Here is a 20,339-nt window from a genome sequence, read left to right as displayed (position 1 = left end):
CAATCAACTCTGACACATGATGTGACAGATCCGCTCTTCCCGTCAGCGGAAAACAGTATGGTGTTATTAGAAGAACTGGTTTGAATATTTTTGTCTTACAGAGTTAAACTGCGTGTCTTTTCCTTTTGTTCTCTTAAAAGATGGTTTTGAGACAGTCAACATGGCTGACTGTGAAGAATGAGTTTTCAACATATTTATGGAGGGTTATTATTCACCTTGAGATACACCACACTGGTTTCACTTTTAAGAGTAGTATAACTGGCGTTGTACTTTGAAGGATTGATTTAATGTGCTGTTGTAAACTGAAAGCTATATTAACACCATGTGTTCTCTGCTGAGTTTTACATTCTTTGCATCATAAAAACCAGAAAATTAGTCAGTTTTGTTCTTGTTCAATTAGTTCCTTGTTTGCCATCTTTCTTTGTTACATTGAATTAAATGTTATCATCTAAAGGCCTTTTGTTGTAATTTCCTAAAAAATTACAATTCAGTTTCTTCTTAATCTTTGTATGGAGCCTTGAAACACTTCTACAGACTAATCCTGCCACCTTCAATGCTAAATTTCCAAGTGTGCTTGCTTTAAATGTCAGCCTCAGAGACTCACAGCAGTAAACTGAGACAATTTTAATACAGATGTAAAATAAATCTTGCTCCCCTACCTTGAGCCTCTCTTCCGTTCAAAGGTCCCAGATAATATTTAGGTTCTACTTCTCGTCAAACAGCTGTGACTAAGAGTTTCCAAACACCATGCTCCTTATATGTCTGAAGAGGTTGAGGTGGAGTTAAGCTATATTTGGGCAGCGACAGAATGGAGTTGAACTGGCTCGACCAGATGACCGAGTTGAATGCCAAAGTGAAGGCTTTGTGAAACAGAGAACCAGTTAATTGTCTGATAGGTCTTCACATACAATGAGTTTCCTGAGGTTCTTCACATGCAAAAATGAAAAAGTCTAAAGGTAAAGAAAAGAAAAATCTGAATGTTCCCAGTTTACCTGAACTTACGTGACTCCCATTTAAAATGTCTTGCCTGGTTTAACTGTACGTGCAGAATGAGACCTGATGTAACTCACTCATCTGTAAACACAGACAGAAACCATGCACAAAAAAGTCAAAACACAACTGCGTCAACTCAGATTTTATTTATTGAAAGATCAAAAAGTGATATTTTGAGGAATGATGGTACAATGGTGTTGATAGCAAAACTGTGGTCCTCTCTTCCAGAAAGTGCTCATGGTCTTTTCAAGTAGTCACATGATCAATAAATGTCCTGCTACAACAAATTTTTGTCGCAAAGCTTCTTTTCTACAGGGACAAACTTCTAGTACACATTTGTCTGTTTTACACAATTACTCCACACTCACATTAGCATCAATCACTTTCTATGTTTGGTCAGAAAACAAAGAGTCAGTCCCGGCCGAGGACAGAAGAGAGGAGAGGTGTCCCTTCAGGAGGACGGTCCTGTAGTTTGGTCAGATGAGGAAATTGAAGGCCGTCTGGACCTTCAGGTTTTTGGGGGATAAAGAAGGCAGCCCCCTGAATACTTTTCCTTCCCTGCAGCCAGAGACGCCACTTCTGTTCATTACTGGCCATTTTTCACGCTGAGCATTTTCTCCTGTAGTTTAAAGAATGAAAGAAAAGGTCAGCATGGAAGGATCATCCAGTATCTTACCTTAATGAATAAAACAGAGTATGATAAAGAAACAAAATCAAACTCTTACTTTGATCATGGTCTCCAGCTTGATGGCATCAGCAGCAAACTTGCGGATGCCATCAGACAGTTTCTCCACAGCCATGCGATCCTCGTTGTGCTCCCAGCGGAAAGTCTTCTCGTCCATGTGCACCTTCTCCAGCTTACAGGCCTGAGCTGAAAAAGTACGCAAGTTTAAAGGTGGAAATCACGCAGAAGGTTTAAGGGTCTGCTTTAAATTTCTTCCAGGGTTGTGTCTTTGGTGAAAAATGAAAGTTGTTTTGAATTAATCAAAAATAAAGACAACAAAGGGGGTTAACCCTTTGTCAGAGTTAAAGTACATTTAAAAAGCCTACTTAAACTTGTTCTGTTCTGAAAAAAAGTATTGCACTAATTATCCTTCCATCAGATTTTTATGCATGATGAATACGGTGCTGCCCCAGTGGACCAATCACAGGGCTTGTGGCCCATGTCATTTCAATGGGTTATTTCATTTTGGAGGAGGTGCTATCATGCTATGTACTTAGGCTTCTGCTTTGGAACAGAACTACATGGACCTATGGCATAGGCTACAGCTTAGGTTCAACACAGAAGTATAAACCCGGCCTAAGGATGATAAGACATTTATGTGCCAGACAAATGACCGAAATCCATTAAATATTGTCTGATGACCATGTTGCCTCTGACAGCAGACAACTTCTTTCAGGGCTTCTGGTTTAGCCAGAATGTTTTCAGAAGAAGACTCAAGTATATTCAATTAAGACTTGTGTGTGTGAGAGTCACTGTTCATGGTCTGACCAGCAACTTGAGACACAACGATTGAGTTGGTGTGGAGAGATGACTTCTGGCCAGATTGTTAGCTGAACTTAAATACAGATGTCTGCGTACTGAGGCTAATAAAAGGCTCAGTAATCATCAGTTGGTAGCTGGTGGGTTCTGGGATTTCATTAAGGCCTATGGGCTGCACCAGTTTTGCTCTGTTTTCCTGCATACAACCAAAGCCTGCAAGAACAAAAAGATACTGTTTGGACCAGAAAGAGAAACCAGGACCCTTTGCGCACTGAAAACCTTGAACCTCTCATACAGATTCTAAATTCATAAACAGAATCTGTTTCTGGAGGTTTGATTTATCAAACATTTCGATCTCTCGTAGTGACTTTATATACAGCAAGCTCGTTAAACCACGGTTATGTCTACACCAACAGTACAGCATGTCTGTACACGGGGTCTATGTTGTTATAACATAACGAGTCATGGTTTGAATTCCACTTTGTTATCTTTTACAATTGTTTCCCTGTCTCTGTCTCCCCTACAATAAATACCGGTGCGGTTGAGAATAGAGCTACAAAAACAAGACCATTGTCCCTTCTGGTGCACAAGACATTTTAATGACTGGTGTCAGAGAAACATTGTTTGCTTTATCTAAAGCTGAACATCAGTCACTTTACATGAAGGCATCCTTTGCTTCATAGACAATTACCTTTCTCTGAACTGAGCATCTCTGTGACGGTGCTGTGGTCCTGGCTGAGCTCTGCCAGCAGCCCGGGTGAGATGGTGAGCAGATCACATCCTGCCAGAGCCTTCACCTGACCCGTGTTCCTGAAGGAGGCACCCATCACCACTGTGCGGTAGCCAAACTTCTTATAGTAGTTGTAAATCTTGGTCACACTCAATACACCTACAGAGGGAGAGGAAAACAAACCATTAAATCAGGATACAAAAATCTGTTCAAAAAGTTTGCTTTCAAGGCTGCTGAATGAGGCCTCGAAAACTTTCTAGTAGTGTCACAATATCTCCATTCAATCTCCAGGATAACATTTCCATGTAGATAAGATACTTCAATACTTTACTTTGAGAACAAGCAGATACAGAAATCTAAAACCAAAGTGAGCTGCTATTTTTTACATCTCTCCTTCTAGCAAACAAACTCAGGAGTTGGGATTATAATTGTGTTGCTTCACCTCTAAAGAACCCTCCGTAAAGATTTGGGAACCATGAGATCAGTTTCTGGAGTTTAAAGTGAAATATTGTTCCATTCTTGCCTTATATAGGATTTCAGCTGCTAGAAATATCAGGGTCTCCTTTGTAAATTTTTTTTATTCATAATTTGTCAAATGTTTTCAAGGGGTGACTACAATGGGTGAATATAAATCATGTCAGAACTTTTTCCACCTTAAATGTGACCTATAACTAGCACAATTCAACTGATTTTTTTAAAAAATATTTTAGGGGGAAAATAAAAAACTAAAATAATGTGGTTGCATAAGTGTACACACCCTTTAACTAATAATTGTTTGAACCACCTTTCGATTTTATTACAGAAATCATTTTGTAGGAGTCTATTAGCATGGCACATCTTGACGTGGTGATATTTGCCCAGTCTTCTTTACAAAAGAGCTCCAAATCCATCAGATAGTGAGGGCATCTACTGTGCACAGCCCTCTTCATATCACCCCACAGATATTCAACTGGATTCTGGCTGGGCCATTCCAAAACTTTAATCTTCTTCTGGTGAAGCCATGCTTTTGTTGATTTGGATGTATGCTTTGGTTTGTTGTCGTGTTGAAAGGTGAAATTCCTCTTCATCTTCATCTTTCTAACGGACGCCTGGAGGTTTTGTGTTAAACTGACTGGTGTTTGTAACTGTTCATACTTCCCTCCACCTTGACTAAGGCCCTGGTTCCATCTGAAGAAAAACAGCCCCAAAGCATGATGCTGCCCCCACCACGCTTCTCTGTGGGTCTAGTGTTCTTTATTACTTTTTTCTTCTGGTCTTTTCAGCAGTTTTGGAGGGATGTCCAGTTCTTGGTAATGTCACTGTTGAGCCATATTTTCACCACTTGATGATGACGGTCTTCACGGTGGTCCATGGTATATCTAATGCCTTGGAACATGTTTGTACCCTTCTCCTGACTGATAACTTTCAACAATGAGATCCCTCTGATGCTTTGGAAGAGCTCTGTGGACCATGGCTTTTGCTGAAAGATGCAACTGAGGAAATGTCATGAAAATCCTCCTAGAACAGCTGATCTTTATTGGGATTAATCAAAGTCACCTTAAATTATGACAGGTGAATACTGACTACTATTTGCCATGCGTTTGAATGTGATTGTTTATTCTGAACACAGCCACATCCCCAGTTCTAAGAGGTTGTGTACACTTATGCAACCACATTATTTTAGTAATTCATTTTTTATTCTTCCCCCTAAAATATAAAAAAAAAAATTCAATTAAATTGTTCATGTTATAGGTCACCTTAAAATTCTGAAATGATTGATCTTGGTCTCATTTTTTTTTACATCACAAAACCTGACATTTTAACAGGGGTGTGTAGACTTTTGATATCCACTGTAGGCACTTGTGTCTATGTGTCCCCATACCATCATGGGTGCTGACTTTTGAACTGAAAGAAATGTCAGATTTTGATTCATCAGACCACAGGTCATGGGTTCCTAATTATGGGATAAATAAAAACAAACCAAGGTTGGAGAATAACAATTTTGAAGAAGAGAACAGCAAAGCGTCTGCACATCTGTCTGTTTACATGTAGCACTGATAAAAATACAAAAACTGGTATTGCAGCAATCATGTTGTAAACATAACGCCAAGGCTTCTGCTGAGTGCTTTTGATGTCATGGCCTGTCTTCTGAGGCTGATCAATTTTATTTCTCTTTCCAAAGTTTTTTATCATTTGATGCTTTTAATAAGTTGATGAAGGACTGTGGATACATTTTTATTGGAGTCACATTTTCATTCCAGCTTTGAACATTTGACTCGTGCTGTCCAGTTGTATCACCCGGGTTGATGTTGATACCAGGTTTTAATGTGGCTCAATGTAAATAAGTGAAGTATGTAACTCCTGTTTTTAACAACAACTTGTTAAATCTGTCATTTGGCTATGACAGCCCACTCCCCCTCCTTCTACCAACTATTGCCACATGAACAAGGTTTCCAGACATGAATAAAAGCCTTGGTACCTGGGTCTTCGTGTGGCTCGTAGCTTTTGCGATCTGTGTTGTCCTTGTACCAGTCGAAGATGCGTCCAACAAAGGGTGAAATAAGAGTAACCTTTGCTTCTGCACAGGCCACAGCCTGGGCAAAGGAGAAAAGCAGGGTCATGTTGCAGTGAATGCCATGCTTCTCCTCCAGCACCCTGTACAAAAACAGACAATATATCATATTTCAAAGATCAAATAACAGTAGAGTGCTTGTTCTGTCCTGTTACTTGATTCAACCAAAACCTCCTGTAGATGAAAACAAGCCACACAATACTAGAGTAGGAATCAATTCACTCTTGTTGATATTTTGGAAGATTTAATGTTCATATTATGCACTGAGCTGAATGTGTGGAATCAAATGGAGTCAGTCCAGTTAGCAATGTTACATGGAGTTTCTAAGTAGACTTTTAGCTCCCGGTATCTGAATTTAAACTCAGATTTTTCATGCCTGTCACTACATCACAATATGTTTTTGCCTGCTCTGCTCTGTCCACTGTACTATCCTCTCTGGATGAAGGGATGAAAGTCCAAAAATAACAACACAAAGAAATAAAAAGTAAAGTGGTGCCACCTAACAGGTCTGCCTGACTATGTTTAAGGGATGTCAACGATTGTTAAGAACTTACTTGAACACAATTTTTTTAAATTTTCTATCACGTGGAACAAACATCATGTGGTCTCATATTTCGTTTTGCTATCAGGGATGTCTTTTACTTTTAATGTTTTGATGTGAATCAGCTGACTGAAGGTGTTGTGCACAGCAGAGACGCTCAGCGGGGTGCTGCGGCTGAGTGACAGGTCTCCACAAGCGCTTTTTTTTCTCCTCCTGATTGGTTATGACCCGGTTAGGCTCCCGGCTGACACCTTACCATGTTCACATGCTTATTTTTCTCAATAAGAAGGAGTAGACAGAAAACTGGACACTGTGAGTCTGAAACATTTTTCTGTTCAGTTCTCTTGTTGAAGTCTGAGTCTTCAATTTTATGACTGTATGTCCACGGAGATTATGCGCCTGCTCCATGTGTTAAAATTCAGCGTGTTTAACATTTTGAACACCTCAATACGATCCGTAGCTATTCAATACTGTCAGTTATATACATTGTGTCGTGAAGGAAAATTTGATTCAAGGGAAAAAAATAATTTTAGCATTGTTTTTGACATGGAAAACGTTGACATTTTTTTTAAATGATTAATCGATAATTGATCGTTAACATTCAAAAGATCGATCCCGGAAAATACTTATAATAATTTACATCCCTTCTATGTATCCAATGTGCTTTGGGCAGGTTGCTTGCTTCTTCGAGTGCTAGCTACTGGGCAAAAACAACATTGCACCATAAAATATCTCTCTCTGCATTTTACCTGGGTTTATTTGTCACAGTGGTGTGTAGAATGCTAGTTTATGATGACAAAAATGTATTAAATGTGCTTCCTAAAGGCCAAGTTGTACAATAACTCTAAAAATTGATTAGATTTTGCAGTAGTGGGACTTGCATTCAATTTCTATTTATACCAATGATAAATGAATACTCTATCTGGGTGGCAAAAGATAAATACGGATTGGTTAAACTAATATAAAACTTAACACTCAAGCAAACAACATACATGTAGATATCAGCACAGCAGATAGATGGGATCAGTATCTTGCCTACTTTCTATCAAACAATCCTTCGACTTTGCTCCTCTCCCTTTCACCACGTCTGAAGCTGATTAACAAGAATCAGCGGGTGGTTGTGTGTGACAACAATCAGTAGCTTATCATTAGTTCTAACAGCCCCATGCTGTTTGTGTGCAGCAGGAGTAGACAAGAGGATTCATTCACTGGCTCATCTCCTCCACATCAGTCAGCATTAAGCAGCCTCAGGGCAAGGTGCAACTGACGACAGGAATACACCAACTCAAAACTGTTCCTCAGATTAGCACAGGATACATGGACTCTGCATGCACTTTGCTGTGTGCCGTAGTGAAGGGCTGCCCCTGTTCTTTATATCAAACAGATGGACTTCTCGTCTTGAGGAGCATGCTAGTTGTTTTTTAAACAAGCAGCAGAACAGCTGTTGCATGATGTTTCTGAATGCCTTCTGGGTAGTGAAGCCCTTGTGTTAACTTCAATGTGCATGTAGCGATGAGAATGCAGAATCAGTAAAATGTGCATAACAGCGTGTTGAATGAAACCTTGCAGTACTTTTTAACCAGACAAGGGGGAGATTCTTCAAACATTTCAAAGACTACGAAGCCCTTCAGCATCATGGAATAACACGTTAACCATGCACAGACAATAATGGAGCTATGCTAACCCGGTGATAACATAGCAGACTTACTTGCCAGCCTGGATTCCCTCCCAAGTAGAGGACAGTTTGATGAGCACACGTTCCTCAGTGATGCCTGCCTCCTTGTAGAGAGCGATGAGCTTCAGGGCCTTAGCAACCATTTCATCTTTATCAAAAGAAAGCCTGTCAGGTGGAGAGAAACAAACAACATGTGAGTTTTTGAGTCAGTGCGGAGAAAGGAAATGATGGGAATTGAAGTCTACATCAGTCAGTAGTGTTAGTTTAAACAGTGATCCGCTGGTACTTGGCTGTAAAAGATTAAATAAAGTCAAATGACGAAATCTTAAACATAACACAGGGGTTGACATTTAACTACATTTTAAGATATCTAGCCCACCATTGTACCCACTGGACAAGGATCAAATAACAGTCAAGAAGTTAATACCTCGTTCTGACTGACAGGGGGACGAATGCTCAGAGAATTAGCATTATTATGTACTTTCTGCTTGTCTATCATTGTCAGCATGTTTATGTAATGGTTGCGTAACCTATTAGCCTGTTGGGATAACACTAACATAGCGATCATACACAGAATTCATTCAGTTATACTGAAGCTGAGTAAGCAGATCTCCTGTTTTATGCACACATCAGAAGAGATTAACACATCACACCTTAAACACCCGAGCAAAACTATCTTATCTCTTCTATACTTGGCTTACTGGTCGGCAGGGGTGTAGTGCTATCGTTAGCAGTATCTGAGCGCACCTGTGATGGGCACATGTATGCATACACACGGTTAACACAGGACTTCTTTTGAAAAATGTGTGACCACCGCTCCTACTGTGACATTAAGTTTACGTAATATTAGTCAACTGTAAAACACATGATTAAATATGTTATCAATAGATTAATGAAGTCGAGCCTCTCAGCATGATGATGATATGGAAATATAATCAGTGATGGCGCACCTGACACAAGACTTAGAATGGTGTCTTATGGAGCATTTGCACATGGGTTATTCTCGTCTGTGCAGTGTGCGTGGGACATTACAGAATTCAGAGGAGAGTTGGGGATGCAGAGGGATGCAGAGGAACACGGTGGACACGGACAGACCGCCACCGCCCACAAGTTTCCAAATGACAGGCCACGTTGGGCACCAGACCGGAGTAGGATCAGACTACGGTAAAAACATGGTGCCTTGACAGAGGATGCTCTGCTGCTTCGCATCTTTACTACAGCAATTATGCCGCTGTCATACATTCTGTGGCCCCTGTTTGACATCCATCCATTATCTTGACTGCTTATCTCGTTTGGGGTCACAGGGGGCTAGAGACAATCCCAGCTGACTTCGGGCGGAAGGCAGGGTAAACCCTGGACAGGTCGCCAACCTATCACAGGTCAAACATGAGGAGACAGACAACCATTCACGCACACATACTCACACCTATGGGCAATTTAGAGTGATCAATTAACCTAGTGAGAATGTTTTTTGGACTGTGTGAGGAAGCCGGAGTACCCGGAGAGAACCCACGCATGCACAGAGAGAACATGCAAACTCCACACAGAGAGGCTCCTGCCTGACCGGGGACTTGAACCAGGAACCTTCTCGCTGTGAGGCAACAGCAGTACCCACTGCACCACTGTGCAGCCCCCTTTTCACAGATACCAGAAATTTGAATGTGAAAGTCTTTTTTCATGTCACTCGGTGCATGATTTGACATTGTGAACCAATCAAACCGCCTTAAAAAGGTCAAAATACTTACCGACCATTGTGGGTCTATGTTTATGATCTTGCATGACATAAACTTTAGAGCTTATGGGATCTTGAAGCGCTCTTCGAAGTTTATTTGAATTCAAACGGGATTATGCAAACTGAAATGTTCCATGTCCTCTCTTAGGGAAAAAAAAACGTTTTTTCTTAACTTGTTGACTTTTGGCTGGGAACATTCGGTGTCTGAGTGAACACCTCAAGAGTAGTGACGGGGGCGACGGCAGTGAAGCTGTCAGCAGTGGCTCCTTTCAATAATGACACACGCGCAGGAGTTTATGAAACTTTGATGCTGTAACCGTTACTAACAAGATGACAAGAATGACTTACAAAACCGCAGTATCACAGGAAAACAAAAAAGTATGTGACATGATTTCATAAGCAACATTATCTCTTAAGACAGTCTTTAACTGGCCCCAGAGTGCCCTAAAGAGTGATACCACACGCAGTCAAAGTTTCTCGAAGCCTAAGTGTTGTTCTGAGAAGTTCCAGACAGTAAACATCAAGGACCACATTTCCTGTCATAATTTGCACCTACTGACGTGACGTCTGCACCTACCTGGCATCCACCTCAGTAGAGACTCTGCCGGGGACTTTCTTCAGGATCTCAAGACCGAAACTCACAAATAGCTTGTCCATGGTGTTGGCTACCTGCTCCTCTTCAGTTCTGAACAGAGAAGAGGAAAATATTATAAAGCAGATCAATGTAATGCCAAAATTACAAATAAAAGTAAATTTGAAAATTGACTTTGTCTAAAGTCGATTTTCCCATACCAATTACTGGGAATTTGACAGATTATCAAGTGGAAGTTATTCAATTACTCAAATAGTACCATGAAAAGTCACAAAACCTGATCGATTTTCAAAATAAAATTACAGGGACCATTATTAAATACATTTTTTTACAATATTGATACAAGTAGTTAATAATCAGGGTCACATATTTCTTGTTTCAGCAGAAAAGAATCATGCATTGCAACTCATGTAAATTAAGGGACAAAGTCGGGTACGGATTTGGACTGATGGCTAAATTGCGAGCCCATGAAGTGTTTGGCCCGGGCTCGATTCCAGCCTGAGTTCCCTTTCCCGCATGTCACTCCCCCACTCTACCCTGTTTCCTGCACTATCCACTGTCCTCCCCACTTAAATAAAAGGTGTAACCCCCCCCCCAAAAAAATAATTTAGGGACTTAGTTAACATCTTGCACCAAGGTATCATGAACTGTGCAGCATCCACAAAACCCCATAACACCCTCCCTCTACTTCAATGATGTCTACACAGAGGTTTGACCTCATGTATAATACAACAGCTACAAAACATCAACAACAAAATAACAGTAGAAATTTTAAGTGTTTTTGGTTAAGCTGTCAGTTTTGAGGATTGCTCACCCTCCCTTGGCGATGCCGTATTTGATGGCCTGATCCAACAGGTGCTGGTAGGCTGGCATCTTTGCAGCAGCCAGGATAAGAGAGGGGTTTGTGGTGGCATCCTGAGGCTTGTACTCATCAATAGCTGAAGGATGACAAGACAGAGAAGAGCAGTTCAAGTTTTAGTACACGCACCAACAAGCTGATTTCTCCTATACACTCACACACATTATTTCATACATGAAAAATACACAAACATACACAAGCCCGGGATAGAAAAGAGGCAGATGCGCTTGAATTTGTAAGTGATTCTGCACATAATTATCCAGCTATAGCAACTTTCTATTGTCAAAGCATTACTCTAAAGTTTTTCATAAAAATTAAAGACCTTTGAATTTGTCGAATAGCTTTAATGTTCTACCACAGGAAGTTGAATGACTTCTCTACAATCTGTTTCATAAGCAAAAACAAAGAGGAAGATCTAGGAACAAAAAGGTATTCAATATTTTTACTGGAGTACAGCTCAACTCTTTCCCCTTCAATGTCTTCTGTAAAGTTTTTTACATTAACAGTCACACATAAGACAGGTAAGTTAGGTAACCCATCCCATCCTTCACCTTCCCAAAGATGACTAGAGTGACATTTAACAAGAATTCAACAAGAACCTGATGGACCAGTTTGAACTGAGTTGTGTTGATAAGACTTCATAAATCAAGATGTTTCCCTCTCTTCATTCTCAGGTTTAAGGAGCGGGTAAAAAAATGTCACTGAGCAGGGAAACAACAATCATGTCGTCACTACATCACACTGCTGCTTTGAGGTTAAAAAATGGCGCCATCTACTGTACAGACATATTGCTACACTATCCTTTAAAGTTATTCATACTCAGAGAAAGCAGATGGGTATTAGTGTTTTGATGTGGACATGAAGAACAAACAACTTGACAGAAACAAATTTTTACAAAAGGTATTCAAAATGACTCTTTTGTATTTTGTTTATTACATATGCTTGGTTGAATGCTGCAGGGAATCCTTAAGTCTCTAGTATTTGTAAGATAAAAGTTAAAACTACCAATCCCTTAACTTGTGCACATTTTAAATTCATGAAAAAAGAAAATACAGATTTTGTGATTATCCTCAAACAAGTTTCACCTCTTTAACAAGCAAGAGATGAGCTTTAAGATGCATTACGTTTTTGGCTTAACAACTGTGTATAAAGTTACGAACACTAACCCCCAAAAGTAAACGAGTCTTTGATCTTCAGAAACAAGTCAAAAGGTCCTGTGCTAAATGTGGCATCAACCTACAGAGCTGTTTATTAAAGTCATCCTGCAGCAGTGTACAGGGCTGATCTTCACATGCTAATTTGATATGCTTGAGCAGCGAGGCTTTTCATGAAGCACAGTGAGGTTTTATGTCATTACTAGAGCAGCCGAGTCCAGTCAGTGCTGCCAGCTATTGAATTAAAGAACAAAGCCGGCCTCTGTTTTCTCTTGCCCTCCAAAAACAAAACAAAAAAAAGAGTGTCATTGTGCAGGTCAGGGGGCGTGGACTGAATGTTCCTGACCACGATTCAAGAACACACAGCTGATGGTTCACATTACTCTGGCTTCCTAAAGAGCTAAATGTAAAGGATATAACACTTGATCAGACTTTCCTGAGAAGTTTTTAAATTTGTAGTTGAAAATGCTAATTTCATTTTCAAAGTAATTTGCAAGTTTACCATAAATGTTCACCGATCCCATTCAAATAAACATTCAAGCACTATTACAAAAATAAGCTAGATCATCATGACACAAGAAGAGCAAATGATTTGCATTCTTTCCTGGAGCATTAGGTTGATGTCCACAGGGATGTGTGGGAAACATCTAATTAGGCACAAACAGAAGTAAAGGCTCATTTTAACATGATGGATGGACCTGATGTTCCCTGATAATCACCCCACGTCTGTGTACAGAACCACAGCTTTATTTCCAAAGAACCATAATTACAAGCAAAACTCTATGATGTTCCATTGTTGCAGTCAGATCAACACTTAAATCTATATGTGATATTAGTGTATGCACATTAGGGATGGGCATTTCAAGCCAAAATACTATTTGATTATCATTGGTTTCTATTCAAGGATTATTCGAATAATGTTTTCTTCTTCTTTTGCTATTTAATGCAGTTAGCATTCTTCTTCTTCTGTTATTTAATGCAGTAAGCAAACAGCTTTAAGACGCTCTGTAGTCTGGCGGGAACTGGTTTTATAGTTGATGGAGGTGGGAGGGGCTTTGCTTTTCTATTGTTTGTTTTTGTTCTGTTAAAAAAAAAAACCTTAGTGAACGAATATTTGATAATTATTGCCCATCCCTAATGGTCATCTGCCTGGAAAAGTTGCAAAAACTCTCTGTCTCACAGGGAACCTTACACTATCAATAAGTATGCATGCTTATCAGTAACAAAGTAACTCTGTGCAAAGTTTCAACATCTGCCCTTTCAGCTCCCTTCATCAACGTTTAAGCTATCCCTGCTTTTTTGTAACTCCCCAACTGTAGCAAGAGTGTTGTCACACCATGTTTGACAAGCTCTTACATTAGTGGAGTAAAACAAGGGATTTTAACATGTCTGAACTTGTAAACTGTCAAAACCCAGAAAACTTACAACATTCAGGAAATACCAAGATTACATAAACCAGAAGTACAGGTGCTTTTTTTAAACAGAGCCTTCAAAAAAGGGGAAGTCAGGGGCAGAGTAAATCTTAGGTGACCATTCTTCTCATCACAATCACTGACTTATTTTTAATGACAGTGCTAACAGAGGCATCGACTGAAGCTGAGCGATGCTTAGATTGAAGATCTGGATCAGTGCATGGGCACAGAAAAATCTAATGTGTAGATTGTTGTTATGTGAACAAGTGATACCATTGCTTGAAAGCTGTGATCACTGTGCTCAGTTTGTAGTGTTGTACTAGACAAGAAACTTTACCCTGCAAGTCCATTACTTTTCTCATGAGTGTTGTTTTATGTAATTGTGAAAAGTGGCCAGTTTCAGTCCATCCTTAAATTTCCTCTCAGTGTATTTGACTCCACCTTTCTTCGCAACTTGTATTTGACCTTTTTTTTTTATAATTCCTTTTAGTAGCGTGAGTTATCTGTAGAGAACTTGGGATTGCAATGCTAGCAAGATATTTCACTGAAATGAATTCAGGAAGAGAGAATAACAGCAAATACCTGCTGAAGTTTGAACCAAAGACTGTTTTGCCTGATGGTTGTCTGAAAACAAAGGCAGCCTGTCAGACCTGCTCTAACTGATAGCAATCAGATTGCCCTGAATGCTTCAGCTGTCCGTATTATTGTACCAAATCCCTGTATGCATGTCGTAGTGTGAAGATTGTTCGCTTTAAAATGATTATCTGAAGTTTTTGAAGGTGGCCTGTTAGAGAGAGCACATAATCTGTGTCCATTACATTTTGTAAATATAGTTTTTAGAATGATGGTGTGTTACATTAGACAGCTGCCTGAGAGGAAACATTGAAGGTTATTGCAGGACTTGCAGCACACATTTATTTCATGTAATGCCTTTACTGTACTTCTGTTATGTTTACTTACTTTTGCTTTCAATGTTGTTTTTAGTTACAATGTAGATGTGTTAGGTCAGTGTATTTACACCACATATCAAAGTTGCAGTTTACTTATTTTAATGCATTAATCCTCTTGCTGTGGGTAGCATGTCACAGCATGTGTTTAGGCTGCTGTGTAGTTTGCTCAACTACTGAACTGTGAAGACTGTGTGCAGCAGCAAGTTGTGTTTAGTTACTTCACTTCACCCATTATGTTACATATGGCTCACACACTTTCCTTTGTGTTAATTATTATTTACTTTGTGAGCAACCTCAATAGACATGATCACATCAAAACATTCTGATTATTATATGCAGCTGCACTGGTAAGCCCCGCTCGTGACTTGGGAGAACACTCCACCTGTTGCATTAGAATGGCAAAATTATGAGTATTAAACCCCAAAAAACTTATTTGAAAGAAAAGTACTTTATGTATTTTGCAAGAATAAAATCACATTGTAACACACATTCTAATAATATATTAAATACACTGCCCACAATTACAGTGTAATAATACAGCAATAGTTGACAAATTACAACAAAGTTATATGAAACATCATCATATCTGATTGACAGGGAATATAAAATGCATCTAAAGATAAAGTGACTGGTATTGCCAGGAGAATCATGCCGTAGTGATGCTGTGAGTCAATTATTTTCATCTAAATATTGATATTTGGCAGCAGTAGTATAATGTTTCTATTGCATGAGTCAGGGGGATAATATATTGCTGTATCTATATTTTGTCTCATCCTTCATATTTAAAATGTCGCCTGGTTTCAGCCTCACTGCCATGCCATCTTGTAATTTCAACTCTACTGTATCCAAGCTGCTTGCTCCTGCTCTTTTATGTCTACAACACTGTCTTGAATGAATTGATTTCAAAAGTGCACCATTGATTAATAGCATAGATTAACAAAAACAATCTACATAAGCATCCACCTGCTCCTGCTGAGTGGTTAGTTAACACTATCTGTTTACACAGTGACGCCTGGCTGCAGGGGCAACAGACCAGTTCTGTCATGTCATCCTGACTCTGCAAAGTCCTGGATGAGGAACTAACTGGTTTTCACACCATAATGTCAGTGTTATGTCTCACAGTTCCTCATTCTGATCCATTGAGAAACATAACCTTTCCCTCTGTGGTATGAAAGGGACAACAGAGGAAGAGGAATCATGATTTACACATTAATTAAAGCGTGTTCACTCACTGTGCAGCCTACAACGTGTTGGTTTTACCACCAAATCATATGAAGCCACAGAAACATGCTCAGCTAGTATAGAGGAAAGTAAGCTCTGAGCAAAGATATGTTAGTTAGTTAGTCTAATGTTGAATGTAAACTGTGACTAAGTTATGTGACGTTAATTAGCAGTAATTGGATTATCAGATTGTCAACTTCACAAGAAAACTAACGGAAGCAGAAAACCATAACAACATTAGTTAGCTTGATCGTTATAGTTTAAGTTAGTCTATCTGTCTAAATGAAACTCTGCTAACATTTCTCGCCCAGTCACCCACTATCTGCGTGATCCTGACTCGGAGGTCATTCACATCAAACCTGGAGACTTCCCGGTCAGTCAGTCAGCATGCTAACATGCTAACACTAGCGTGAGGAAGGGATTTCCGTTACCGTTAAAATCCCCCGTGTCCGCCACAACCACGGTGTGTTTCTTCAGCTGGTTCAGCGCAGACTCCATCTTTCTCCGTTTGTCTGGTGACACAGTGGACATGGTGAGGGCAGACTGGAAGCCTTTTATACACAGAAAACACGTGAGGCGAGCAGGCGGACTGACAGAGAGGAACGGGAACGCGCTTCACAGAAAGGGAAGAAGGCAACAGGAGCGCGCCCCACAGAGAGGGAAGAAAGCAACGGGAGCGCGCACCACAGAGAGGGAAGAAGGCGACGAGAGCGCGCTTCACAGAGAGGGAAGAAGGCGACGGGAGCGTGCACTAGCAGAGTGAGCTTTAAGGAAGCTCGTGCAGTAAAAAAAGTATGGACGAGGAAAAGAAACAGTATCAGTAATCAGTAATGACGTGTTTAGCAATGATTTAGCCCAGTAAATCATAATTACATTACGTTTTCAACACATTTTAAATAACAAACTGTAGCATCCCCTCCTTTACGGGGGCTTTCCTAATTTTTATGACCTAAACTGTAGGATGAATATATGTATGTATGTACATGTGTCTATGTGCATGTATATATGTATATATATGTGTATCTTTATGTATGGGTCCAAGATTCAGTTATTGAAGTCATAATTTTATTGAAAATGTCAAAGGACTATACGGTATCTTTAAAAAAAGACAATTTGATCCTCGTATTAAATAAGCCTCTTGACATAATTGAATTAACTCGCACTGGTTAACATAATATTTGATTCAGAAAGACTTCATGACTTTTTACTTTTGCACTTGTGGGATTTATATTTCTAAAGGGAATGGTTTGCTGAGAGCAATGAGCAAAGAAAATTGTGAATGCATCCCCAAATATTTCAAGCTACCTAGTTTGAAAGCTTTTTGGGAGTTTGAGAGGTGCCAATATACTGTAATGGCAAGGTCAGATAAACAAATTAGACAGTTTGTTGCAAAAGGCCGACAAGAAAAATGTAATTTTTCTTTTGTGAAAGAGGAAGTCTTACAACAATCTCAGCAGGAAGTATTTCAACCTTGTCTTTGTAACCTTCCTGTTTATCTCGTTTTTATCTGCTGGCATCACCTGAAGAGGTGTGACAATGATAGCTTTGTTAGAAGCCCTGCTACTTTTGTGTAATTGCACAATAAAACTACTCCTGAGGTAGTTCCAATGTAAGTAACAACAAGCAAGGGGTTGTTATTGGGGCTGCATGGCCACGATTGTTCCCCTTAATGTCTGTTTTAGTCATGTTTTGTGAGCCCTGATAATTGAGGAGGACAATGTAAAGCATTGGTGCAGTAAATTTTATTAAACTATAGGACTTCCATCATTAGCTTACATTCTATGCAATAATAGTTAAATTACTAGGCAAATTACAGAGCATTGCATAAAAGGTTAATATGTGCAGCTTTTAATTTCACCGCATCTGCTCTGTATTTGAACCATGTGCCGTTGCATTATGTAATTTTGATTGCTTTATTATCTCAATTAAAGCCCCGAGGCCTCTGTTCCTGATCTAACGTCCTGCAATAATAAGGTAACAGTTTGATAAAAGAAACCATTACATTCAGTGTGATTGCCTTCTTCAGCGTATGTCCCTGTATTCTAATACAATGCTTCAACCCTCAGGCACTAACAGCATAATGGCACTGTCACTTACCCCATTACCCCCCTGTAGGTCTGCTTTACTTACACATTAATTTTTAACAATATCCCACAGCCGGCACAGTAACACACTGACAAATATCAGACAGGAGTCAACACCAAGCAGGTCTCAAAACATTTGGTATAAATATTCAAGGAGCTTCACAGTTTTTCATTCAGTAAAAACATTCCTTCAACAAACTTCCTCCACCCCAGAGGCAAAAGTAAACTAAAGCCCCCGTTAGAGCAGGCAGGATACACGAAGTGTGTCACTCTTTTCTGTTTGACACAAACGTTTTTCAGTTCAGTTTAATTTTCTGGAAAGTCAGGTTTGTTACATTGAGGTTGCAGAATCATGTTATTGATGGTTGTGTTCTTTGCTTAGGAGGACTTCAGAAATAAACAATAAGCTATGATATGGAAATTATTAAATATGGTTTAACAGTTTAATATAAACAGTGACTAAAAACTTGTCAGTATTACTCTTTCACATGCAAATATTATGCAACCACACTGCTGTTCACACACTCTTAATTTATGCACATTGTGACAGCTCCGGGGTCTCTGTAAGAGTTTGAGAAGGTGTGTTGTAGTATTGTGTGTTTTGTGTTTCAGATCTGCAGGTTTTCTTGTTTAGAGGAGCTGAAGGCCATGAGGAAAACAGAGGCAGCGGTCACTGTCACTAATCCTGTTTATACTTGTACTGTATAGTACATTTCTGTACCTGTTCTGAATATTCACATGCTTGTTAAGCAAGATTAAGATCTGTTAAAAGGCCTTTCTTTTAATTTTTTTGTCACAAAAATGACATTGCCTATACTTTTTTGGCTAAGATGGGAGACATCCAGTTATCACAATCCCTGGAAAAAAAAACTCAAAAAGGATAAGAAATAGTATCTAACTCTTACAGTAAACCAGGTGTGCCACTGTAAGACAAATATGTTTTCTAATATTTAAAATGGAACATTAGTTTAACTATATAGACATCTGTACTGCATGGCAAATAAACCATCTGAGTGATCTGCAGTATGAGTAAGTTTATTCAGAAAGTCACTATAATTACTTACATATTTCACAATCCTTTGCCAATAAAGTTGACTCATGGTCTGAGTGTCTCCTCATTAGTGCGGGCGGCAGTGGCTGTATTATTGACCTGGTTGTGAAATGTACAGTAAAACCCACTGACAAATAGTCCCTTTGTTAGACAATATCTGCACTTAAGTCATCCCAGCAGCATGTGAGCTGGAGGGCAAAACAAGAAAATCATTCTGGGTTACTCATCCTCCTCTCTCTCGTTGTTTCACAGTAAAAACAGGCAAATAGTTTTAGCCTCAGCAGCTGCATGGCTGCAAGGTGTCGATCAGGCAGTTCACCACCTGTGGTCAGGCTGAAATATCTAAACTCATACTGAATGGATTTCTGAGAGGCTTTGGTGTGAGCACTCATGTGGTTCAAAAGGATGATCTCTGCTGACGTTGGTGGTCCCCGGTCATTCCCCTGGCACCACCTGCATGTCAAAGTTTTCAACTATGCAGTTAAATATCCTCATATGGACAGTTTAGCACAGAATCCAGTTATCTTGGTGACAGAGGCCTTTAGGAAAATGTTGATAGACTTGCCTTTTATGATATTATGCTTTGTAAAGCTGTATCACTTCTCAGTAATACTACATTGATTTTGAAATAAAACTTTATGTTAATAAATATTGATAGGCAAGTGTCAAATCCTTTGAGCACATGAAATGTAGAGCCATTATGTTGGACGTTACATTGATACATAAAAATGATCCTTTAATTTCTCTTTTATCCGCTGTGGTTCACGTTAATATTATAACAAATTTCCACAAATAAGACATACAAAAATCACAATACACCACTTTAGACACCACCTTGAATTACAACCCTTGTCTCTTGATACACGTTTGTACATGTTGTATTTCCAGATAAGGCTGTTTTTACATCTTAAGGATTTGTCTTAAGGATCAGTTTGGGGCTTTTTGAGAGAGAGAGAGAGAGAGAGAGAGAGAGAGAGAGAGAGAGAGAGAGAGAGAGAGAGAGAGAGAGAGAGAGAGACTGGAAATGTGAGAAGCGGGATGATTTCCAATTCTTTACCAATACTTTTAACTTTACATGTGGTAACATAACTGCTACAAAATATAAATGTATCTGAATCTATATATCTTTCATACTGGAAAAGTTAACAGCTCTCCCATCAGCCTTATCTGTACAGAATGAAACATGGTGAAGCAGCGTTTAGTCATTATGCACCACATATCTGGAACAAACGCCCTGAAAGCTGTCGGTCTGCTCCAACTCTCACCTCTTTTAAATCAAAGACTAAAATCTTTTTATTTGCCACTGCCTTC

At 39.4% G+C, this 20,339-nt stretch overlaps 1 protein-coding gene across 1 annotated transcript; it reads right to left on the bottom strand.

Moving 5' to 3' along the window:
• Positions 1-1,123: 1,123 nt before the first annotated feature.
• On the bottom strand, positions 1,124-16,541 carry taldo1 (transaldolase 1). Its single transcript, XM_034680208.1, has 8 exons — positions 16,325-16,541; positions 11,112-11,235; positions 10,283-10,390; positions 8,007-8,138; positions 5,665-5,840; positions 3,168-3,365; positions 1,719-1,864; positions 1,124-1,612 (listed from the first exon to the last, which is right to left on the bottom strand). The coding sequence occupies exons 1-8, from the start codon at positions 16,422-16,424 to the stop codon at positions 1,580-1,582; spliced, it is 1,017 nt and encodes a 338-aa protein (XP_034536099.1). The 5' UTR covers positions 16,425-16,541; the 3' UTR covers positions 1,124-1,579.
• Between the last annotated feature and the right edge of the window lie 3,798 nt (positions 16,542-20,339).

The sequence above is a fragment of the Notolabrus celidotus genome, chromosome 3, assembly GCF_009762535.1.
Source record: "Notolabrus celidotus isolate fNotCel1 chromosome 3, fNotCel1.pri, whole genome shotgun sequence".
In the NCBI taxonomy this organism is placed as follows: Eukaryota; Metazoa; Chordata; class Actinopteri; order Labriformes; family Labridae; genus Notolabrus; species Notolabrus celidotus.
This window is presented reverse-complemented; position numbering and strand designations above follow the sequence as displayed.